At 35.1% G+C, this 26,911-nt stretch overlaps 1 protein-coding gene across 2 annotated transcripts; it reads right to left on the bottom strand.

Annotated features, from left to right (window-relative positions):
• Positions 1 to 243: 243 nt before the first annotated feature.
• On the bottom strand, positions 244 to 25,865 carry MSH1 (MUTL protein homolog 1). Of its 2 annotated transcripts, XM_086438884.1 has the most exons (22): positions 25,561 to 25,865; positions 24,264 to 24,402; positions 24,067 to 24,164; positions 23,038 to 23,113; positions 22,691 to 22,810; positions 21,840 to 21,887; positions 21,218 to 21,282; positions 19,321 to 19,406; positions 18,135 to 18,299; positions 16,644 to 16,753; positions 16,445 to 16,550; positions 16,273 to 16,348; positions 15,061 to 15,119; positions 13,950 to 14,017; positions 10,926 to 11,099; positions 9,539 to 9,745; positions 7,413 to 7,669; positions 7,177 to 7,320; positions 5,184 to 5,241; positions 2,687 to 2,986; positions 889 to 1,623; positions 244 to 801 (listed from the first exon to the last, which is right to left on the bottom strand). In XM_086438884.1, the coding sequence occupies exons 1-22, from the start codon at positions 25,677 to 25,679 to the stop codon at positions 571 to 573; spliced, it is 3,441 nt and encodes a 1,146-aa protein (XP_086295010.1). In that variant the 5' UTR covers positions 25,680 to 25,865; the 3' UTR covers positions 244 to 570. The 2 variants fall into 2 exon arrangements, with proteins under 2 accessions (XP_086295010.1, XP_086295012.1); XM_086438886.1 differs by lacking the exon at positions 9,539 to 9,745.
• Between the last annotated feature and the right edge of the window lie 1,046 nt (positions 25,866 to 26,911).

Consider the following 26,911-nt stretch of genomic DNA (forward strand, 5'->3'; position numbering starts at 1 on the left):
TTGCAACAGAATAAAGAACTTGACAGGGCTGGGGATTTGATTCAGATTCTAGAATCTAATTCTCATGGTTCTGAAAATTGAGAGCAAGAGAAGGTCCAGAGGAGATGAAGTTTTGCATGAAATGTCTGGCATTGAATCCACTTCGGAATTTAAAATTACAGAAATTTTACCCAAAATCATGAATGATGATTAAATTACATTCAAACATATAGATGTTCATATATCAACAACAACACAACAAAATGATTGTTCAGTCGAGAAATTTACATATATTAACTGTAGATGGTACAAAATGAATCAATCCGCATCTACACTAATTATGCAGACAATGCCAATAAAAAATACATTTGAACAACAATAACTTCATCCTATGTTTGACAACTGACAAGCCAAGAGTGTAGCAACAACCATCAAACCCAAAATTGGTGGAGCCACAATGAGCTCAAAATGGCATACCCACTAGTTCTTCCGCCATGTAATTAATATTACATTACTGACACAAAAAACATCGAGGCATTTTTCTTCAGAAGCCTTTTCGGTAGCCGAATTAGGGGACCGCACACTCTCGATTTATTGGTGTAAGGTCAAGCTTTCTATAGAAATATTCGATGTACCAAAGTTACGATGTTTACCGTCGGCCACGTTACTGAGTTGGAAGCCTTGATGAGGAAGTTGGTTGATGAGAAGAGTTTCCAATTGGCTCGCAATGCTCTTTCCAGGAACTAAGACATAAAGGAATGACACGTTCTGCATCCCTTCATTTGAGCGATGAGAACGAACTCGGCCCTCAAGATCATCCGTCTGTATCAAAAGTTATTAAATTTAGCAAATTTGTGATGATGCATTTTAAACTTTGACGGCACAGGAATTATGGTGACGACGAAGTACCTGTCCAACGTATAATTTTTTGTCGGGTCTAAACAGTACATAGACACTTGAAGCACCTATTGTTGATGGAGGTGGTTGTTCCCTAGCACCAACTGTGATACATCTGACTTCTGCATATGCTGACGTGTTCTTTTGCTTGTAGAGCTCACTCAGTTTCTTCCGACAGATACTTGTAACAGCACTCGCAACTTTCTTACGTAGAATTTCAATAGAATTCAATGCCTTAGTCTTAGAATGAACGGTATGTAATTTAATTATACTCAATGGATTGTAGACATCATCGGAACACTTCGGGTCAGAATCAGAAATCACGTCTTGTTCAACTTTTGCATCATTTGGTCCTACACATACATTCTTTCCATTTAATGAAAGATACAACTCTTCAGCTCTTTTTATTATTGTTTCAGGAATTCCTTCATTTTGGGCTGTTTCAAAGGCAAGGCTTTCTCTACAAATCCCATCCATTAGCTTCCATGTTGGTTTTGTGCGACCATCGACATCCTCAGTTCCCATTGCTTTATACACGGCATTCTTTGTATTCAGCGGTAAACCAAAAATTCCATGTAAGTGGGTAGAAACAATACCTAAACAACCTATGTTGTCAAGAGTTTCAATAATGCTACCGGCGATACATGTCCCTTTTGCAGTTTCGGTTCCTCTACAGATTTCATCTACAAGCACGAGGCTCTTGGAAGTGGCGCTGGTGATTATAGAACGGATCTCTGACATTTCAATCTGTGACATTAAGTCATTTCAGATGAACACAATCTTAAGAAAATTAATCATGGGGTTTTGATAATAAGATAAAGAAACAACATTTGAAAAGTCTTCCAACTAAAATTAAGAAAAGTGATATTCATGCTTAAAAAAATTAGGCTCCACATAAACTACTTTCCTACAAAGGAAATTATTAATGAGATAGCTCATTAATATGAGTATATGAGAGTGGAAAAGTCATTAAAGTCCCAAGACCACCAAAAATGTCTTTGACCTATCCCCTTGCAAGTTGTTCTAGTATTGGGATTTCTTTCTTTTTGATTCTTTGTAACCATGTTTTTTCTTGAATGTCTTCTGGTTCTTTTAGGGTCGGTACTGGTATTGCAGAAAACTGGGACCAGGTGTTCTTAGAAAATGAGCAAATCATTCTAAGTAACATTGGGCTAGGCACTAAAAAAAAAACATTGGTACGGAGAAGAATATTGGGATGAAGTGTCATGACAAAATTTGGATTAGTCAACATGTTGACTATTCTAACTAACAAAAATTTTTCCTTGATGCTTACTCATATTGATGAAGTGAAGAAGTTTTTACTGACATGGAGTGGACAGAAATGAAAACCTAAAATTTTCAAAGAAGAGGTGGTGGACCCTACATTAAACAGGTAAAAAGGATAAGACCTGGGATCCAATACGGTGTCCCGTTCCTATAAAGTGTCTACATGGCACCCTTTAGTTGGAGCTTAAAGGATTTTGGGCTGCTAACCAAGCCGTCCACACAGCTCAAAGTGTTTATTCTCCAATCAAAGTATGCCAGTAGACACCATTCCTATCCATATGAACGAGAAACCATACGGGATTGCGACTCAAAGGATACACTAACTAACCCCCCACCCACCCAAAAGAAAAAGATCAAACGACTTCTAAAATAAATAAAAACCACATCCCTAAACAATCTCCAAACAAGCAACTAATAAAGAACACCCAAACTACGCATGTAAAGTGGAAGCTTTACCAATTGGTAAGGCATTCAAAAACCAAGAACAAAGAAAATGAGTTCTCCATAACACAACAATCTGTACCTGAAATGAGCTTTTTCCATCAGCAGGACTATCATAAGATTTCATGTGAAGCATAATAGAATCAAAATGTGGGATGAAAGCCGATTCTGCAGGCACCATCAATCCACATATACCAAGAAGTGCAGCTGCACAAATTGATCGCAGCAAACTTGATTTACCTCCACCATTCGGTCCAGTAAGAAGAAACAATGATTGCATTTCAACTGTATTGTTTATGGCACTGCCTTCCGCTATATCAAACCAATACGGAGATAAGCCTGTTATCTTCATCAGGTTTGATTCATCTAATGAGTTGTTATCCTGCATTAAACAAACCATAGGCACTGTTGGATCCCAATAAATAGATTTTTGCACACATACATATGTACTTGGATTGAAATGAATAGATTTTTGCACATAATTTAAATGCTCATGTGCATTTTTGAAAGCACATTTGAGTAGCATGACATTTAGTTTGGAAGTCCGTGGGAAAAGCTGCCCTAACCTAGGTGCATCCCAATTATGGCTTATTAGTTCAAGTACAAACTACACTTGAACTTGTTTGCCTAAATCAATAGTGGTCCCCGACGATACCAAATCAAAAACATGTTAGGCAAGATTAAAAACCAACAAAAAGTCACCATCACTACCAAAAAAAAAAAAAATAGTCAACTTCACATCCATAAAAAGAGCAGTCAACATCACATCAACCACAAAGTGACAATGTAGGATCCCAAAAACACTGACTAGTAAACCCCTACTAGCTCCATAGCCTCCTAAAAAGAAAATCATCACACTATATAAATATTTATGATATATGAAAAGTACAATAGCTCTTGAGGTATGTATCGTACCTCGTGGGCACAAAGTAATCATCCCAAACATGTTCTGGGATTATCACCATGTTGGGATGCCTTTTCCATGAGAGTTATAATTTCTTGCATGCAACTTCAAACAAACTTCCATATCCATATTCCTCATTCCTTCTCTTAATTTTCTTAGATTTCTTCACAACAGTTTCATTTTCTTGAAGATTAAGGACACCAAGCAGTCTAATTAAATATTAACCAATGAGGTAGTTAGAAGTAAATGTACTCTAGCTAAAATTAGAATCTAAAGAGAAAATCTTTGTTTTTATACTTTCTCTTTAAACAAACGTCCATTCATGCTCCCCATTCCTTCTCAATCTCAACTACAAACAATAACTCCATATTCTAATTTTCCAAGGTTTTCTTCTCAAAAGTTAGATTTTCTTAAAGAATCCATTGTTGGTAGCAGCTACAAACAATAACTCCATATCCTAATTTTCTAAGGTTTTCTCCTCAAAAGTTAGATTTTCTTAAGGAATCTTTAGTTGGTATCAACTATCAAGTAAGGAATTACATGTCAGTTTGTTTTTCATTCAAAAGTAACTGTGTTTCAGTCCATGTGGGAATACATGTTGTAATGCCGATGCTATTTCTTTTGTTATCAAGCCTAGAGAAAACCCCTCCCTCGGTGTGTAATGATGATTTACAAAACTTCATTAAAAGAAAGGACTATGTCCATATTTCTTTGGACCAAGAAAACTCCCTCTGGTTCCAAGGGTCCTATACCCAAAACTGGAAGTGATGAGAAATAGACCGATGTTTTATTTAGGTTTCAGTTCTGGCTAAACGTGGATTCAAACTGAAACTGGCCTGTTAACAGTGATACCCCTAAGCATATTAGCATGTGCTTGTAAGCACACACAAAAAATCGCCCAGGCCTGTTAACAGTGATACCCCTAAGCATATTAGCATGTGCTTGTAAGCACACACAAAAAATCGCCCACGAACTAATCAGTTTGATATATTAGTGACTTACTCATAAATATTTAAAAATATATATATAGCAACAGATGAGCATACGAATTAATAGTTTACTTATTTTACATATAAAGGTGTATGCAGTTAATGTGACATGATTATTCTCAATTCTATATATAAAATAGTTGTAGCTGGTTATTAGCTCTCGGATACTTCCGCCAATGTGTAACAGAACGATATTGAACTTTGTTTCTATACTCCATAAATAAACATTATTCCCCACTATCAAGATATTTTTTATAAAACATTTCAATTTCTAGGCTACCAATACAGAAACAAAAAAAAATTAATATCTTGCCAAGAGGTTTTGATGGGCTTCACTTCATAGGCCCAACAATTTATATAATGTCCCCCAAAAGTAGATCTGTATGACACTTGTGATGTACTTGTATACAAAACTAGGTTATAATTCACCAAGTTAAATTTACAAAAATAAAAAAATCAAATGATGAGATGCAATTCAACACGTACAACTATTGCTTGGCAATGTCATTATTGAAGCTTAATCTAGTGGAACACAATCTCCAATCCATTCCACGTTGATGCAATATAACACCTCCAAAAGAATATTAAGGTAAGCAATTAATGTCTAGTTCTAACACTCATGAACTATGTTGCTTCGTCTATATGTCTTTAAGAATCACAAAGTAATCAGGTTGTACGAAAAATACCTTCAGTTTAAAGAATTCAAAGACGGTAGGAAAAACCCACTTCCTTCTTCTCCCTTCACTGTGGAAAATGTCAATGAAAATCAAGATTAAAATGTAGAAATGACTTGAGAAACTTGGAGGAAAGTGCTTGAAATTTCAAAGTCATGCACAAATAATAAACATACATAATATTTGGTTTTGCTTGCAATAAATTTCTTTTTACTAATAAAAATAAAGAAATATGCCCTGAAATTTTAGGAAATGAAGTGATAGTATAAAATAAAAAGACATAAATCAATACTACAAGGAAAGTAGAAAATAAATTCATCCAAATAAATCCTGATGGACAGGATATTTAAAGGAGAATTAAAACATCATTTAAAGAAGTAAAGTAAATGATATGAGAGGGTAGCTGGAGGGCTCAGGTTTGGTGAAAGAAGTGAGATGGGAAATGCAATACTTGAATTTGTAATGCAATATGACCTTGCTATCTGAACATGTATTTCAAAAGAAGGGAGGAACACTTTTAGTTACTTTAAAGAATGTAACCAATAAAAATAATGTGCATATATATTACGCTTTAGCACAAAGCATGAGTGAGGCATATACCTTTTGACCGAGCCTTGTGGCTTACGTTAATTTTTAAGATTTCTTTTACTCTCTGTGTTTAAGTTTTTTTTGTTCTTTTCCTCGACACTTACTAATATTCTTTGATCTTTGCTTTTAATGCATCTAACTCAATCTATGCATCTCATTTTCCTCTCTAATTCTAGCAATCATTGTTCAAAATTACATGCCATTTCTGAATATTCCGGTTTCGGCATACAGAAATGAAAGACTTACCCCAAAACATTGAATGTTTTGGTACGTTTCAGTAGAGACCGTTTCAGTTTTTCTCCTGGCTTAAATATCGTCTTGAAAAGAAATTTTAAACCTTGCTTGCAAGGGTGTAAATATTTTTTTCTGATCGATAAAGATGAATTTATTGAAAGAAAAGAAAAACGAGGAGCGACGAGGCGACCAACCCAAAACAAAGAAAAGCGACAAAAACCAAGCACAAACAAAAACAAAAGCAATTACGACAAAGAACAACCTCTCTTCACCTATTATATAAATCATCATACACATATTCTGTAGGATTTGGTTGTATTGCACATTTTTTTTAACAAGATTGAGACCTCCACAAGACATCTAGGTCTAGTAACTCGCCTTATAAAATTTAGTAGAGATTGAGAGGGTGTGAGGATATGGTACAGTTGTGGTATTCTGGTTGTAGAAGCAGTCTGATTTTTTGTGTACGACATGAATTGTCCAAAAAATAAAGCAGAATCAGATTAAGAGCAATTTTCTGAAGTGAACAATCCCACTATGTTGGCCTAAATGCTCTTTACATAAACAAAAACCAGCACAAAATTATTTGTTTATCTCCACAAGGCATATAATTCTTGTAAAACACTTTTCTGAAAATTGGTATGGAATTAGAGGGTATTACATGATGGCAAATGGTGTGCAACCCTAGTTGTAGGGTAGTCTGATTTGTGTACCTTCTGTTCCTAATATTTGTTTCCTTGTCCATTATTTAATTACAGGGAAAGTTATGTTCTTTGTACTCTACCATGTGTTTATAATGGGATTTGACGTAGTCAAGGTTGCTATATGCCATTGTTTGCCTACAAAACAACATAGCTATATTAGCATCCCACATCTTTTAACTGTGTCTAAAGTTTCTTATTGAAATTATGTCTCTTGCCAACCTAAACCAGAAAAGCACAAACTAACATAAATTGGTCTTCACTAGTACATGCAAGTCATTAGTCAAAGATCAAACAGAATTTTTTTGTCAGAGAAATTATCTTCCATCATTAATAAATTACAGTATTGAAACTTGTTATCATAAAAAGTAGTATAGCAGAGTACAAAGAACGATGTAAACTTAAAATAAAAATTATATATATATATATATATATATATATATATATATTCTAAGAAAGTCACTTAAAACATTAAAACAAACCTAACATGAGAAAATAGTGCCTTTGCTATAACAAGCAACATGGAAGCAAATACGAGGATATTTATTTTAGTCTGTAACTCGGTAGAAAGTCCTCTCAATAATTCTAAGACTCTGGCCTTTGCCTTCGCACCTGCCTCATGGTACCTGAAGCAGAGACCACAATTGTAAACTTAATGAAATAACTTAAGGAATACTAAGTTATTTAACTTCAAAGCATTAAATGCAACAAATTGCACCTAATTAGTGCATCCTCCACTTTAGTGGTGGTAAACCATTCATCTCCAACCCTTCTCCCTTTTGAATCTGTTGCAGGTCTGAGCTGCTTGATTTGTTCTTCCCCAGGGGTTCCGCCCCAGACAGCCGGTGCAAAACGCTTTCCCTTGAACCAAACAGATTCATGCTCTCTAGCATACAGAATTTCACCCTTTGGACCACCAAGTGAGGCAGTAGTAGCTTTTACTCTTGCAACAATCGGAAGGAAATCTTCAGTAACCTAAACGTCATTGAATTGCCCCTAACATATTAGTGGAACTGTGGAAATGCAATTAAAAAGCTATGGAAAATCAAGGACATAGAAGTTGGAAAAATGCCAGCATTTTTCAATTAACATGGGTGAGTTTCCACAGCCATTAAAACAAAATGTGACCAAGATTAAAATATTCCAATGATTTAGTCCACATATCCAAAAATGTAAGACATGCTGACTCATTTAGAATATTTCAGTATAAAAGTTACAAACCGAAGTATAATTACAATGTCTCGATGACTTCAGTTGATGTATGCTAACCAAACTCATTTTGTAACCATAAAGCTCTAAAAATTCCCTATAGTTCCTTCTTATACTCTAAAAACAGTTCTTTATTTTCACTGTCCATAACAGGGTTCATTTTTAAGGATCAAAAGCTTCGTATTTATCCAAGTAGAAAATAGAACCTTCACTAAGATAGAGAAAAAGCTTTGTATTTATCCAAGCTGCGACTACTTTACAATTCTCAAGAGCTTTTGAAAAATCAGTTGAACAACCATTCACTAAGATAAATAAAAAATTGATGAAACACACTTCATTGTCCATTTCACCCGTAATGCGGCAAACCCCAAATGACCAAGGATATATTTATAAAATCCAATTCTGTGTGCTCTTGACTGGCCTAAGGTTAAAGAGACATAGAAAGTATTTATTTGGCACCATTAGTAGAAAACAACTTTGCAGGATGCTTATGGAATTTAATAGACTACTACTTGTTTAACATGATATTTAATGGGGAGTCGATTTGATTAGTCTGTTTGTTTTGAACCCAATAATGTGGAAAGACGTTGTTTACTTGGAAATCATATTAGAAAGAGTTTTCACCATGCAATGATGTCCTCCAAAAATATTATGTATCCTTAACCCATCCAATATGACATTCCTGTTTAAATTTGTTAAATCCAGTTCCTATAAAGATATTCATCTTTTAAATATAATTTGGCCAAAATGAAAGAGAAAGTAATGCATTGAAGTGCTTATTCAAAAAAGGGACAAATTGTTGGCTTAATAGCGTACACATGACCATTTAGAGTATTGTGTTATCAATTTGTACTGATCAAACTAAAGAGATGATCTTACAAAACAACAATAAGACCAGCTATTTTATGTGGAACAAATTCTTGGGCAGCAATGAAACATTTGCACAGAATGAACATAGCAAAGATAAGTTTGCCGAAATGTATGAGTGGTAAGACTAGGATGTGAAAATAACAAAATTAAAATGAGTACATACAAGGGAATCTAGGAATTGCCTTAATAGGAGATAACATAAAACCGAATGCGCTTGTCAAGGCATGTAGAACCAAGATCGTTGACAGCACTGGTGAGAAGTTCTTTTGTGCAATTTGAAGGCTCTCAAAAATGAGAGAAAGAACGAAAATGAGATGGATTAAGGTAGAAAGAGACTACATATGAAGATACACATTCACTAAAGATGTCTATCGGTAGAGTTGAATGACGAAATAGGATTCATGTTGTAGACCCCAAATTTGAATAGTTGATAATACAAGGTATATAAACCAACAAAAATCAGCACAAGCAAGATTAAACAATTGAATATGGTAATAAAGGTAGAAGTTGCAATTGGGTATTTGGGTGTAATGACCCTGAGGCAGTTTAACATTTAAGTAAAACTCCTGACTCTTGTTAGAATGTCAACATATGTAATAGAATAAGTTAACATATGATCAAGCATACAACAAAACAAAACTATTGAGAAAGCAAGCATATACAAAATCAAATAAAGCTAAGTTCGCGTCTTGAATACAATGACATGTCAGAGTAAAGGACCAAGATGACCGTCAGAAAAAACAAAGTGGAGGTTATAGAACCAACAGCTGTAGATAAGGCCTCAGCTGCCCTCTCCACTTCGGCAAAAGCTTCTAGCGCATGGATTCTCTTCACACGACCTTTCCATGAAGACTCCATAGCCTCAAAGAAGTCATTCGAGATGACAAGAGAGGAACTTGTTTTCTGATCATTTTCACCATCCAGAGAGATCATTCCACCGATTCTGTCCGAAATCCACTCACACTCGTTTACCTGGGGGGGGTGGGGGGAACCACATCATTACTTAAAAGGATAGATTGCTATCTAACAGAATCACAAACGAAGAAATGGTGCCCACATTTCCTTTGGGGACTTAAGTAAGGTCATCTAAAAAAAATTAAACAAATGTAAAAAAGATAAGGTCCCACTACCAGATTCCTGCAAAGCATGTTAAAAGACAAAAAATGTAGATGGTCTGAGGGAGTTCCAAAGCCCAGGGTACTTGAGAAAGGAATTCGCCGAAATGATAGACAAGCTAATATTTTCAATCACTAGCACCTCAAAGGATATCAATATCATCACTGCAGCTATGTACAGCAGAAAGAAAGGTATATGCTGATCCAAATAAAAGTATAGTCTCATAATGATGTTAGCACCTCAACAAAATTTTCACATATCTTTTATAGAAAAACAAATAATCAGATTATAAGATGCATGCTTAGAGATGTGAATGAGAACGAGGCGTGACTCTGGAGAAATAAAGTGGCCAACTATCTAGAGTGCACTGTGAAAAGAAGAGAAAGGTCATAATAAAAAAATGAGAGCTAATAGCTGTAAGTGTAATTTCAATGAGATGGAGTGGAACTAAGGCCAAGTTTGAGAAACCCTTGGATGAATACCCTTCAAAAAAAATTATTTTAATATTTCATCTAGAAAGAATCTCTATGGTTGTCATTTTTTCCTCTTAGTTTTTTCTTAATCACATGACATCAACACCACCATTAACATCATCAAACCCTTATCAAAAAAACTTGGGGTCAGCTGAATGAATCTTGTTCCTTCATTCAATTCTATCTAAAGACATATCTTGCATTAATTCAATTCACAACAAAGTAATTTGTCTAACAAACAAGTAATGAGAAGCAATTCACATACATGAAAAGTACAAATTGTTTCTTCTCTCTTTTTTTTTCTTTCTTTTTATAATGGTTTAGAAGGGATGAAAAAAGGCTTTATATTAGCTTTCCATCTTCTGACCAAAACCTTGCAGTGGGTCAAATGGTAAAGTTTGACATTCGTTTTTATAAATTAAAAAAAGAAGTCTGTTAATGTGCTTCCCTTTTAGCCATAAACCTAGATTTATATGTATAAAAAAAACAGAATTTTTAGCAGAAAATGCATTGGGGGAAAAGGAAAATGATACATACAATGCCAAGCATATGTAACAACTTACCAAGGTCTCATATTCAATTTTCAACCCAGTTGCCACCCAAGTAGGATCCAATAATAATTGTAGAATATCATAGAGGTCAGAGTTTCTGTACATTTGCAAAATTTCATCCACAACATTCTTGATTCTGCAGAACTCAATATGATTAGCCTCCCTCAACTCAAGCAGTTTCACAAGCTGCAAAATATTAAGCAAAAGTGTCTCAGCCACGAAGGTATAAAAGGGCATAACCCCTCAAGCAGACTAGATTCTAAAATCTTTACATCTTTCCAGACAAAAGAGGTGTTCAAGTTTCCAATGCCCGTTTAGTGTGGTTTATAGAACTTTGAAAACGAATGACTATATTCGTAAAGATTCCTTGATAAAAGAAAAATCATAACCAACAAGGGGTTGGTGAGATGGCCAGGACCATGCCTCAGGCAGCAGAGGTCCTGAGTTCAAATCACTTCACCCCTTGTTGGCCACAACCACGGTGCTTTAAAAGGGCAGGTACACAAGGCATGTGCTGGAAGTGGTGACGGGCGTGTCTAGGGGATTAGTAGGATCAAGCTGGATATGCATGTATTTAAAAAAAATAATAATAAATAAAGAAAGAAAAACCATGAAAACACAGATTCGATCAAAAGGATAATGCATTCCATTAGTAGTTTGCAGCAACTATGCACCTAACAGGAGGCCAGATCAAATGCAGCCTGAGATAGCTCGTGGTCACTAAAAGTGAATTCAAGTTTTCATCTTAATCAAGTCTCATTTTAACAGAAAGACAAAAGAATGTGTAAGTTCATTCAAAAAGTCACATAACAAAATGCAGTACTTTTCAATGATTTCTGTTCAGCCCTCTAATGGTAGTGATAAAAAAATGCCAAAAAATATACAAAAGCAGGTTAACAAAACAAAAAGAACTCATTACTTTTACATGACAATCATTTTTGCGATTGAACTGAAGAATCGCCAGAGGACTATACTAAGAACAGGGACATGTGTCTTTGTGCAGAGATGGATGCAAGAAACCACAGGCCAATCCAAACTCATCCAGTGTGTTATTTTAGCAGGGGAAGTACAGGGTGACATCCTCTTGATAACAAATAAATTCCAATAATTTTCCACAAAATATTCCTTTCCTCAAATAATGACATTGAAATGCACTTGCATTTCTTTCTGCAAAAATTCAATCAAAATCATTAATCATTAATCATTTCATGAAATTTTCAATGAATTGTATCTTCCATCAAAACTCACAGTTATAAACTTCTTTATTTCATTGGAATTATGTCAATATTTTTTTTGTAAGTGAAGCGTAGATCTACGTAGTTACAAGTTTTTTTTTCCATGTACGTAAAGGAACAAGTTTATCACATACAGAAGTTTCGACAAAAGTTATCTCCAATACTTGCCTATAGCTGAAAGCTCTTTCCCTAATTTGTTGGGTCCCTGGAATGTTACCTTGGCCTTCCTTAAAGGGAGGTGTAAATTAGTAAAGCCATTTGGGAATCAGTAATTGAAGGAGTTGATCGTCGCTTGAGCTCTTAGAAGACGAGGTACATCTCTAAAGGAGGTAAATGACTCTTTATCAAAGTATGCTAACAAGCATCCCAAACTACTATTTCTCTCTATTATCTATGCCTAGGTTTGTGGAATTGCAGTTGGACAATTACTATGTGACTTTTTGTAAAATGATAAGGATGATAAGCGCTAGTTCCGCTAAGTGAAGTAGAATCTCATTCATTGGCCAAAAAAGAATGGGGATCTAAGCTTTTGGTGTTGAAATATGAATTCAACACTTACAGGAAAATGGTTGTGGAGGTTTGGTGCAAAAATTGACGGTTGATGGAAAAGAATTATTTAGGCTAAGTATGGTCAAAGAGATTTTGGGTGGGAAAGCAGAGAAACGAGACTTTCTTTTGGGTGTGGAGTGCAGAAGTGTATTCCCAAATGTCTTCCAGCGTTTCACAATATGATTGCTTTTAGAGTAGGAAAAGAAATTAGGGTTCAGTTCTAAGAGTATCATTGATGTGGTACATTGCTTAAAATCAATTTCCAGATTTGTATTCTGTTTCACTAAAAGTTGTTGCCAATGATCCAGACGGAGGAGGAATCATCTTGGAATTCTGAATTAAAGAGAAATTTCAATGGTTGGATAGTTGAGTCCATTGCTAGCGCAATTAACTAAATCTCTTCGATCCCTATCAGTTTTTTGGGGGGCGTCAAGTGTAGTTTAAAAGTTGGTATGGAGTATTTTTTTATCAAATCTTTTTATCATTCCCTAGTTCATGATTCTTCCTTGGAGTTCCTACTTCATCATTATCACTGTTGTGTTTTAGGGAGGACTTGAGAAAAATGATCTTATGGTATATGATCACATCTGTTGTGTTTTGGGGCATTTAGGAGAGAAATAGTAGGGGAAGGAGTACTCGCTTCAGAAGGTCAGCATAAGCATTCTGGGTTTTAGGTTTTATTGGTGCGAATTATTTGAGTTTTAAGGGTGTAACTTTAAAGACTTTTAGTATAGGTGGGATTGTGTGTAAGAAGAGAATAAGGTATGGCTTCTTTCTTCTTCTTTTCTTTTGTTATAGTTGCTTTGTTCTATATCAGGTGGTCCCTCGACCTCCTCTCTCTTTAATCTCATAGTTAAAGGTAAATCTCAGAACATAATCAAGAGGACAGAAGGCTGCAAGTATGGCTCAAAGAAACATGCCAACAATATTTATGTGCCAAATTTCATACCATGATGCGAAAACTATGAATATAATCAAGTGGGCAAAAGGTTGCAAGAATAGCTCAAGGGAACCTGCCAACAATATTGATCGTAGCTGCTTCCCATTCAAGACACGGAAAATGAGATAGACAAATATTCTTCTTATTTAAGGATGTGTGTGTGCATTGCCTCTACATAAACATGCTATTGGCACACAATAAATCCCAAAAACAATCATAACTGACGGAAAATAACAAACAGATCTAAATTCCATCAAGACCATCAGAGATGTTTGTAAATCAAAACCATAAAAGAAGTTACCACAAAACAACCTTTGCTGCTGATACACAAGTAAAATCAGGAATTGAGCAAGTTACATTGCCCATAAGTTTGCACGCTTCTGCAAAAAAACAAAAAAAACAAAAAAACAAAATTGTATAACATATCAAACCTTAACTCAGGCATGAGATGAATAAACAGTAAATTTGTCCAACGAACAAATTACAAGATGAGTCAAATGAATCTTTCACATTGACCAGAATAATCCACAATGCAAACTTTCCAAGTTCCAAACATAGATTAAAAGTAACTTTCAGTCATAACCGATCCATAGTTTTAACAAACCTAATAATCATGCCAAGAACAAGTAACACATAGTGTCCAATTACCCATGTAATTTTCCCCCTAAACTTTGATACCATTGAAAGATATTGATTGTATTAAAGGTTGGATCAAAGAAGAAATAGCAACCATAATCCACTGAATTATGATTTAAAATATAGAGAAACAGTTATCCAGGGTCTGGAAGAAAGAGTTTTCTATTCACGAAATTATTTCAACAAAAGTCTAAAATTTCGTTTCGATGAGAAATAAGCTTTTGTTTGCCGGCCAAAAAGTTGAGATTAAGGTAAAGAAGATGAAGATCTTTCTTAATTACTTCATAGTAGATATAATTTTGAAAATTAGTCACACCAAACTAAATCTACGCAAGCAATTTTGAGGTAGTGCAGCAAGTCTCATTGAATACAAGGAGCAACCACCGCCCTTTTTGCACATAGGAATATAATTAAAACAAACTAATTAGCACAATAAAAATGATGTTCCCAAGCTAAAAGGCAGATGGGTGAAGCAAGCAAAAGATTGAAACATACAGATGTTTCACAATAATTGATGGATCTCATTGCAAGTCCGGAAGAGTATCATCTCTCTAGTACACAAAATAAGGGAGTGTGAGACTAAATCATTACTATGGTTGGGGTTGTCAAACACAATCACATAGGAATTAGCGACAGTAAACAGTAGTAAAGCATGCTACTTTTTTAAGATAAATTGTCACTCAATTTCCTCTAAATAACTAAGAATCAAGATTAGTCGTCAATGATACCAATATCCCAGGCATTGTGTATTTCCATGCGAATCTGTATTCACCTAGAATCAACTCACCTTGAATCGCCAATGCAATCTCGTATGTTGGAGGATTAAGAAGAAGGTCTCTAACATACCTAAGAGATAAACAAATAACAAAACAAAAAAAAAACATGATACTTTGACATTCTCAATTACCAAACCACAAAGTAATAGCACAGTAGTCATCATAACTGAAGAAAATAAGATTTTAAACTCTAACTACGGGAACCAGAAGTTTATTTTTAATGCTCAAATGCACTAGTAATGGCTTCTGATAATAGAAGCAATGAAATTGCAACTTAAAAGGTCTTGTTCTCAAACTATCAAAACACTAAAAAAAAAAATATTGAAGTTTAACAGCATAAACTACCTGTGCTTGAAAGTGAGTGCACTCCTAATAATAGCAAGCAAACATTTGAATGCTTGAAAAAAGAAGATTGTTTTTCTTTCGTTATGCCTTTTTTTCTGAAAGGTGTAACATGATCTATTAATGATAAAATAGTCGATGTTAGAGATGAGCAACTAAATATACGTGAAGTTAACCCACTGTCTCACATTAATCTCACCTAAATAGAAATTCTTCAAAAAGCCCTCCAAAATTTAAACTTAAACCAAAAATATTAATGATGACTTCATGAACCGGTAGCTCCTTTAATGTGGCCACCTATGTGTCACTTTGAGGCCTGATTAGGCAATACATGGCACAAGAACCAAAATGTACCATCCATAATTTACAAAACAAATGAGAATTTAAAAATGTTCACTTTTATGAATATAAATCGTTTAAATGCAAAAATTCGTTAAAAAAAAAAAACCCTCATTTTCAACCTCTCACTATGACATAGATGTTGAAAATTTTATTTCTTAAGTCCTTCGGTTTGCATGGGAATACAATATAGGAAAATGTATTTAATTAAGCTGATATCCAATCAAATCTATTAAAAATATATAAAATTTATATGTCCAATATTTAAGCACGGAACACTGACCAATTTTTAGACAATGGTGTATCCTTGTAACCTAGGCTACCAACCATCAGGGTTTTATCAAGATTAAGATTTTTCATAATTCATATGGCCCTGCATTAAATAATCAATGTGTACACACTACTCGTGTAGCAAATGGAAACAAATCAGAGACAAATAAATCTTGTAAATTTAAAATACTACCAAATCATTAATAAGTAACTTTTGGTGACAATTGTCTGAATGGATAAGATAGTACATAAGGAACAAGCATCTCACTCACAGTACAGGAAGGCCAACACAATTAGATGGGAGCAACACCTTCAACAAACTAGGTATTCCCTCTGTCGGTATGGCACCTGGGAAGTATGCACATATATGGACTTGTAGGCTTGTTATTGACAAAATTCAATAATTATAAAAATCAGAAACTTATGAAAAGAAATTGAACTAACCAATTTGTGTAGCTGTTCCAAGGTGTAAAGGACGAGGCCTCTCCTCTGAAGAAACAGTGACATTGCGAAATTTCACTTCATGATCAAGACCATAAACATCCCTTACCTTAAATTTTAAACAATTTCAATTTCAAAAATCACTTCAATAAAGAAAAAAATACAAACCAAACTAAAGCTAAGGAAAAACTAAGATGTGAACCTTGCACAAAATCTCAGTGACAGGATCACCATCAAACCATTCAAAATGTCTGCCACTACATTCCCCCCACAATAGCCCTCCTTCTCCAAATTCTCCCCAGCGAGAAGTGCCTGCAGTAAAGACACAATTATAGTAAAGAACCAAGCAGATATCCAGCATTCAGAAGTAAAGTAGAACTAGCCACTATATAGTTGAAATGGATGTAACAATAACGAAAAAAGAAAGAACAATAAAGTAAAGGGCCAAAGAGTTTAACTGAATTAAACCCAAAAGAACTGTGAAGCTACGAAGTCAACCAAAACAGAATAATAGAGAAGATAAACATTTCTTCGGTGCCGATGATGTAACAGACATTACTAATATGATAGACTCAAAACAGTTGTATAGTGATAAATTTGGGGGTCCAACTCAAAGCCAATTGGGCATGAGTGGAGAGGCCCCAGAGCTTATAAGGAGAGAGATAAGGCAATGATTGTCCGATGTGGGACTAAATTTAGCACGCCCCCACACTTGGGGGCCGGACTGGGCCAAAGCAAGTGGAGATATGAAGTGGGTGACGTGGAAGAGAGAAAGGCCCGCTCTGATACCATGATAAATTTAGGGGTCCAACTCAAAACCAATTGGCTATGAGAGGAGAGGCCCAAGAGCTTATAAGGAGACAGACAAGGCAATGAGTGTCCGATGTGGGACTAAACTCAACACACCCCTGCACGTGTGGGCTGGATTGGGCCAAAGCACATGGAGATATGAACTAGGCGACGTGGAGGAGAGAAAGGCCAGCTCTGATACCATGATAATTTGGGGGTCCAACTCAAAGTCAATTGACCAAGAGTGGAGAGGTCCAGGAGCTTATAAGGAGAGACAAGGCAATGAGTGTCCGATGTTGACTAAACTCAACAAATAGTTGACTCAAAACAGAAACATTATTATGCAAAAAATATTATCCATCGGACAGACTCAGCAAAACTACAATTCTTTGGTGCCATTGACGTAACAGATTCCCTCTCTCAGATAGTTGTAGACATATCATTTCTTCCCTAACAATTTCCAATCATTTTCATTACTAATATGATTTTGCTAACTTTAAAAGACAGCAGAAACTGTAGAGAAAATTATATTCTATTCTCATGCCCTTCCCCAGAGTGCGAGTTGGAAGAATGTTTTAGAATTTCTTTTTCGTAATCTGTGTTGTATGAAACTAGATATTTGATATTCTGCTTAGTTCAGTGCTTTCAATGGCTAACGCTATAAGGCTCCAATAAGAAATGAAATTAAAAGAGGAGACTGCATCCACTGGGAACATTGCGAATATTCTATTTATGAAGAAATCCTGACAAAAGTTTGTACTGCAATAAAGCAGATTGAATGTAACAATCACATCAGCCTGCACATGAATTCACACAATATGTTTTCTTGTTCTCATTTATAGAAGCCACTAGTTTTTCAAAGTCCATTATGTTCAAAAAAAAAAAAAAAAAGTTGCATGCAAACCTGATGAATTGTGTCGTAAAGATGTGTGAAGAAATAAATGATGGTAACGACAAGTACGAAGCTTGGTAACTATAGCATCTTCAGTCAGCCCGTCCTCCGCAGAAAATGTCTTCATAGTCTCCAGGACTAAAATTATGCAATAACCTTTTGCCGAACGAGATACCCCTGAAGTACCAAATAATATTTTCAGGTAAATATAAAAAGATGAGAAGAAAGTACCAGATATGATGAATGCCTGTTAGCTTTGTATTTACTTTTATTTCTCTTATATCAAGAATGCTTCTCTCCAATCACATGGTTCTGATTTCAGCAACAAAACCTAATATTCTGGTTAATTATCCCAAAGAAAAAAAGGAAGAAGGGGTGAAGAAGGAACTTTGTCTTCTGAGTTAACAAACATTGTATATAGCATGGCATACACATCAGACCATCAAAATTTAAAGGGACTGTCAGAATAGAAGATAATATTGACCCACTAAGATGGTGTGCAAGGTTTGTGAATTTATGATGAGAAAATTGAAGCATTTAAGTGGCTGACATTTGCTGATTTTCAAGCAATGTTGGCATGTTCAAAGGCCAATGAATTATAAAGACTAAAGGGACATCATTTTCTCTATATTTTCAGAGGTCTTTGCTGCTATTTTTTGTCTTGCAAGTTGCAAATTTATGACAGAAAATTGAAGCATTTGAGCAACCGATATTTGCTGTTTTTCAAGCACTGTTGGCATCTTCAAGGGAGTATAAAGAAACATCATTTTTGCTAAATTTTCAGAGGGCTTAGCTGCTATTTTTTGGTTTGCTATTGCAAAAATCTTTAATATATCAGTCAGTTAAAAGGGATACCTGGAAGGGGCCACATTGAACTAATAGCTTAAGATAGTGTTGAAGAGTTGAATGGAATAATAGGATTCATGTAACCAATAATGGCGCAAGGCAAAAATGAGAGAGAGAGAGAGAGAGAATAAAGTATGACAATGTGATCAAGAAATGCCAGGAAAGTACCAAGCATATATTAAAAGAATAAAGTATACTATGGGCTAAGAAATCCAGTGCAACTAAAAATATTTACGTCAATGTGATCAAGAACAAGGAATATTAAACCAACCATGAAGAACACATTTGTAATGAGCATGATAGATACAAAGAACAAAGCATGGACGTAAAAGATTCGATAACATGTGCATACCAACTACAGGCATTGGATCAGGAAAATCAACATCATGGTCATCCCCAGCAAGTCCAAATACATAAGGGCTACCTGGATGGGCATGCCTGGATATTTAAAACATGTTAAAGCAAGCATGCATGTCAAACATTGTAAACTAAAATAAAGCTATAAGCCATACTAAGTGATTAGAGCAAATGTGTGCTCCCAAGTGTTATGCTACTAGTTTGTAGTATGCAACCAGTTCGTCGGGACAACTCCAAATACAAACGTAAAAGGAGCTATATGAAACTGTAAAATAAATCAAAAGATGCAAAATTAATAGTACAATCATTGTCCAAATTAACCATAGATGAGCATGACAACTAAATGACTTGCATAAGGACCATATTATTGAACCTTCTTACTATTAGACACACTAACAGTATCACCAACCACCATCATCTTAAAGAGATACATAAATAATAAAAATAAATAAAAATTCTGCTCAATGGAAACCATATATCAAGGACTTGAGTGCTTTTTCACTCCATCATTTCTCCTTCCACCCTTCTATGGCCTCTTTGCCCCTCATATCATCCTTATTAAATTCCAACGATGTCAAAACAGCTATTTACTTGCTTTTGGCGGAAGATCAGGATTGCTTCACCGAGCTACTACCAGCTCAACAAACTCCATCCTCATTTGATCTCCAACAGCAGCCAAAAACTTTATTTGCATCCACCACATCCAGAACCACCCTCGGCATCCACACTTGGTAATGTAGAGGAGGCAATATAGCTTATTGGTGTTATTTTATCATTTAGATTCTTTTATAGTCTTTAATAGCAAATTTCCAATTAAGTGGGTTGAGATGGAGTGAATATTATAGAAGTGGTAATGGGAATCAACTATCCAGCAAATCCTTGTATCCTTCAATCTCCCTTCTCTCTCCTTTTTCCTTGTTTTTCATTTCCTGGCATAGAGCTGAATATATGGGAGGTAGTAGGTACGGATAGGTTTGTATACCTCTACACTACCCTATCAACCTTCCGAAAAAGGTCAAGAACCCACCTAAAAGCTATTTATATCCCACTTTGGAGTTTCTATCGTGTGACTTCAATTGATTTTGGATAGGTTTACAAATTAGGAAGTCTTTTACTTGTTTGAATTTTTCCCTTCATTGAGCTAGTAATACTAGGTAAAAAGGTTCCCAGAAGTCTAATCAGGTAAACAAACCTTGACATAATTGGAAGTGTTTGAAGTTAGGAAGTTTCCTATTAGTTATAAGTTAAATTAGGATCAGGAACTTATTTTCAAGTCATTTTAGGCATTGTTTTAGTAGAAGAGTTGTCTTCATGAATCAGTCCAATGGTTAGGCATCTAGTTCCATTCTTTTTCATTTTTCATCTATCCAACTTCAACCGTTCATAGTTCGTTTTTTGCTTCTCTTTGTTTTCCTACATAGCCAAATGATACATATATTGAACTTTAACCATCCTTAGTTTGTCTGCTTCACCTTAGAACATTTAAATGTGGCCTCATGCACTTGAAACAAGGTGAAGCATGACAACCTTGCTCATCTTCAAAAAATTGAAATAAGTCATAATATTCATTAAATTCAACTGAGGATATTAGAAAAAGATACATAGACATGTATACTTTTCATGAATGTAACTATAACCAAATATTCTTTTGTACAATTACACTGTGCAGATCAATTTCCCAGTACATATGCATCTCAAGTGCAGATTAACCTAAACCAGGATGCTTGAAAAAATACTAAAAATTCCATTTGGTTCTTTGTCATCACAGAGAAAAACACAATTTCACCAGTTATTCGTCAAAGGAACCTATAATAATTGCATTGACGAGATGAAATAAATGACCAAGATGAAAATCAAACAAAACTGCATAAACAAAGGATATTAATATTTACCCTGATATAAAGCGGCCTTTACGGGAACGAGCTTGTGTTGGACCCTGAACTTCCTCAATAATGCACTGCAAAGAGCAGGTACTAACTATCTCAACACTCAACTACGCTGCATTACTTAACGAACTAGTCAAACAAAAAATGTATCCCGTCACAAAAGTTAGTGACGCCATTTATTAGCCAAGAAGTAGGGGGACAAAATACTATACTTCCAAGGTATAAAGCACCACTTAACCTGCGGATATAATTAGTACTACGTTGACTATCAAGCAACATTTAATGCCACGACAAACTCATCTGTCTTCTGACTGCTACTTTGCATGTTTCTATTTAAATTCAATTATCCAAGATGGAAAGATTGTGAAGGATGTGATAGTTAGAATAACTGATGGGTGACTTCAGTGGTATGTTTCTGGAAGTATTATGTGAAAGGCTGTACCAGAAAAACTAGGTTAAAAAAATTTAAAAGAAAAATCAGATTACCAGCTCGGCTACATTAAAACAAATATAGAACTCAAAAGTTTGTACTTGCAACTGAGCACCCGTTGTGCGTACAAGTATAACATATAAACAAATACAGAACTCAAAAGTTTGGATTAGCAAAGTCAAAACTTGCTCTACTTACAACTGAATACCCATTTCGTGTCAGGTCATCCAACGTCTGTCGTAAATTCTGCAAAAGGAGCACTTAATCAAAAATAATATGAGGAAATAAGTAGCTTGGTTGGTAATTAGACAAATTGTAAGTAAAATGGTAACTAAATTCAAAAAATAAAACTATATAAGGAAGAACAAGTATGCTCACAATTCACAAAAGCTTTGAGAGGTTGATTTGCCAATCATCACAAATTTACATATGCGTTAGTTCTAAACATCAAGTCATCAAAGAATCATTGCTTCCACACAAGTTCGAAATAACACTTAGTATTCATATACAGGTAAGAAAAGAATCATTGGTTCTCACACACACACGCTATATATAAAATAACACACCACAGTCGTCTTCCTCCAATGTTGTCAATTTCGCACTCATCTCGAGGAACAATTTCAACTTTCTTCCTTTTTCTCTCCTCCCCTTTGCAAGAATACCCTTCAACTTTATTGTCTTTTCTCTTCTACCCTTTTTTTCAATAATACCCAACTTATTGTCTTTCTCTTCTACTCATTTTTCCTATAAACCCTTACAATTTTATTGTCTTTCCTCTTTTACACCCTTAACCCCAAAGATGACCGTGCAATACCACGAGCAACCTCTAGATATATATAAAGGATGAGCAAGCATGCCAACATCTCTCCTCCTCGTCTCATCCTTACTTTTCTCCCTCCATTGAAACTAAAGACTTAAGTTTTCACTATGTGACCACCAAGAACTCCAGAATAGAAAAGAATCGTTCAAAGATCAAACAGATTTTAAAGAGGAATAGCTCAAGATATAGAGCGACCAAAGGAAGAATGACATAAACACAAAACCAGTACCACAACAGGGCAGCCAGCTCTTGGGATACTGTCTGAGCGCAAACCACCAAAAGGATTCAAACCAGCATGCTCAACAAGAATACAAGCATCAATTCCGACAGCTTCATAAAATTCCCCAACCTGAAGCAAAAAAAAACTTATTATAAACATCACTGATTCAATTATATACATGTGTGTGTGTGTGTGTGTGTGAGAGAGAGAGAGAGAGAGAGAGAGAGGAACTCAAACATTTCTAAGGAATATAGAAATAACTATATTGCCAGTGGTGCAGATCCCATAACAGTTAACCAGATCTTCTATGTATGGATTGTGCAAGAAGGGAAAAGAGAAAAATGATAACAACTTACTCTACAGAGTAAAACTTCACGTGGAAACCGTGTTTTAAATTGCAATATCTCCCAGTTCAGAGTTCCTTCTTTCAAGCTACATGGAACATAATTCAAATAATATGTTAATAGGACTAAGGAGACCAAAGACATCAAGCAAAATTTGGAAAATATAGCTCAAACCATATCAACAAGAGAATGAATTGACAAAGTCAATTAAAAGTTCTGTATGGTTTGATTGTTCTTGGGTTTATGCTATGGGCAAATGTATTACCTGCATTGAAAAAGAACAAAAGAAAGACAACATCCAGCCAATGTAGAAAGCACAAATTCGAGTGCTCAACATTCATAAAGACACTAAGTAGCGTTCATAGCATAAGAAATTATTTCTCTTGTTAAGACTTTTCAGGTTTACATCACCAAATGTGTCATCACTTGAGAAGGGGATGCTAAAATAGAGTAGTAATAAGAATAGAAAAGGCAAAATCGGAAATAAGGACATTCGAAGGACTATAGGAGACAAAAAATAAAGTCGACTGAAATGGTTTAGGGCTTTGAGCATAAACAAAAAAGACCAATGAGTAGAATGAGTGCTTTGGTACAATTCAAAGGATCTAGAAAAGGAGGTAGGAACAACAAAACGACGTTGATGGAGGTAGGAAGAAAAGTGGCACAGCAGTTGCACATAGAAGATTAAGACCGAAACCCAACCCTTCCTGGGCTTAGTTGGACAATATGACTAGGCCCAACTTTAAATTTTTTGGCTCCGCCAACATATGGGTTATCAGGCCCATGCTTCATGTGTAATCTAGTTTTCTTAAGCTCGTTGACAAGCCCACATTCTTCCCGTCCATCAAGAAGGCAGGTTAGACAATGCTTCTTGATGGTACAATCTACAGATTAAATCTAGATCACAAGATGTTGCATATATTTTAAGTATGAAGAAGGCAAAGAATCATTTACCTATCTCACAAGTAAACATGTCTCATTTGTCAATTTAACTAAAGGAATAGATGAACTTGGAAATAATCTGATTAGAAGATGCCTCACCTTCCATTTCTCAGGCTAACATCCAAACCAAGTAAATTGGAATATGTGAGTCTTTTAATCAGTTGTACAGACGATGGTTTTCTGCACATTTGCATCCTCTGGAACAAAAACCATGGCACTAGAAAAATTACGAGAAGAGTATAATAATAAAAGTACAGTTTAAATGGCAATTTGATAAAATTCAAGTCCTCACGCACCTCTTTCCACCACATTATATGCGAATGATCTTTTTCTTCTAGAAGATGTTTTGATTCTCTCAGCTTTTTAGTTGCTTTAATGGCTCCTTTCAAAACTCTATGTGCTTTGAAAGAACAAACCCCCTCACCATGTTTACTTCTGCAGTGAAGACATGAAAACTTCCAAGTTAAATTCTAGATATAAGATAAACATCAGAACCAATTAAAGTTTATAATGCCATATCGCAAAAATGTTTTGGTCGAGTAAAAAATTTGATATTGTATCAACCAATACATTCCTAAGCATTCTGATACAATCTGGTACATTCGCTAAACATTCAATGTTAGGGGTTGAATTTCGTATCAATCTCGGCCAAACCCAATACATATCGACCACATTTCAATAATTTGAACCATGGAGCCAATTAGGCCCTGTTTGGATATAGAGTGCAGACTGTACAGTTGTAGAAAGTGATTGTCGAAGAAAGTAGCTTTTAGAAAGTCTAAAGTAGTTTCCTTTTGATTGTTAAAAAGTTAAGAATTTTACTTTTTAAAAATAAAATAAAAAATTAACCCAAACAAGCTTTTCTAGTTTCTTACCTGTCAAAAGCATAAAAATAAAAAAATAAAATTTTAAAGTATCTCCAAACAAGCTCTTAATAGAATTTGAGACTTCCATTTGTGGTATGCTAGGATATTTGGCGAGAGAAAGAGATGTGTTTTTGAAGGGGAGAAACAATCTCATAATCTCTATTTAGAGGTTTTTGTTTCTTTAAAATGTAAAACTTTGAACAAGTTAAGGGGAATATTTTTTGAGGACTTCTTTCATAAGAGGGAGCGGGTTTGTGTTATTTCTGTGTAGTGTATCCTACTGTGGAGTGTTGCAATTTGTAATCCTTTTTTTTTTTTTTTCTGGTCACCTCAACCAGCTTTCATTTTAATTTTAATCGCATTCTAACTATAAAAAAATTTAATTTAAATTATTATTTTTAAGACCCATAGTAGATGGTTTAACAAAACCTGAGAAAAACAGATTAGTGGAGTCCAGAAGCAATATTATACCATTCACAGCAATGTTGCATGAATTATTTTCCCAAAAAAATATATATAAACGAGCGAGATTAGAGGTTGGTAATTAGTAGGTGAAGATAACCCATGTCATGGTATCAACGGTTACAGACTTTAAACTACTGACTTAGTGTTGCTTAGATTAGTGTTCGATTACAGGTTAGAGGAAGATTCAAAACAGTATGGTTCAACATTCGAAACCAAACGAATAGAAACCAAAATTTCTATTAGAGAGAGTGGAGAGACTTACATTGGGAATGGTGAGGAACGAAATGAAGAAAATCTGTGAAAAGGGGAACGAAGCAAAAGAGCGAGAGATCGCCAACGCGGGAGTGAGACCATTACGGTTTTGGTTGTTAGCCAATTCATGGTCTCTCTCTCTCTCTCTCTGTTTCTAGGGTTTTGAGTTACAGAGCTTCGTTTCTGTTTGCTCTTCCCGCCATAATAAGGAACGCAAAGTCCCAAACGCCAAAAGAGGATTTTTGGAGAGCGTGAAAACACGTACGGAACGAGCGTCCAACGGTGTCTTTGAAGACAGTGTGAGCCGTCGCTGTTTACTCAGTACTATGTTGATTTTATATTTTTCCTCCACGTGGATGCAGATAAGAAAGAGGGAAATTGAAAATACTATTGCCACCCCAACTTTTTTTATGATCTCTGACCGTGTGAATTTTTATGGCACCCCATTTTTCTTTTTTTACTTTTTTTCCAACTCCATTCACGGATAGATTACCATTGAGGGAGTTTGGTTGGAATCCATCCAAACAGAAGGACTGGTTTGCTATGGTTTAGAAATAGTTGTTATTGGATTCTAGGTTAAGGAAAATGAAAACCCAATCCTTAATGACTAAGACATTGATTGATGGTTTTTTATTTTTTGATAAATTAAATATTTATTATAAGAAATTTCATGTTCATTATTTATTTACTTTTTTCCTTTAACATATTTTGCTTCCAAAAAGATTTATATGATACATTGGCAAGCCATAGAATCAAACCAAGCTAACCTTAGTTTGATTTGATTCTATGAGCGATTCGGTTGGGTTCTAATTCTCATTTAGTGGAACATCTCCATATTGAATCATGTCCCACCTCCTACCCTTACAATGCAAAGGTGGATCTTTCAATCCCTACGACCCACATTTGCATTAAATGACACGAAATCTCATAATCTATGGTTCTATTTCAAAATCGTAATCTAATTTATCTCATCGTTACAGTGATCGCTGCTTTTCTCTTGTCATTTTGATTTTATTGTCTTTATTCTCCCCCACCTTTTTCCCTTTTTTAATAATAATACTTTAACTTCGTTATTATTCTTTATTTTACCTTTTTAACTCAAATGATTTTATATAGTACCCCTCCAATCTAATTATTTATTATTTTTTTACCTCCTAAACCCCGAAAGAAGAGGCCTATGCTTACTCACCAAAGAATTAGTACACATCTTAGGGTGAAATTAGTAAAAGTTTGTATGGTAATAGAAGCTCTCTTAAAGATTAAAACTCATCATTTAAACATCGTAGTAGCTTGGCCCAGATTATTGCCTTGCCATTACAAAGCATCGTAACGCCTTCAAACAATGTCAACAATTGTCTAGA

Source organism: Akebia trifoliata, chromosome 4, assembly GCF_017979445.1.
Source record: "Akebia trifoliata isolate Shusen 1 chromosome 4, ASM1797944v1, whole genome shotgun sequence".
Classification (NCBI taxonomy): domain Eukaryota; kingdom Viridiplantae; phylum Streptophyta; class Magnoliopsida; order Ranunculales; family Lardizabalaceae; genus Akebia; species Akebia trifoliata.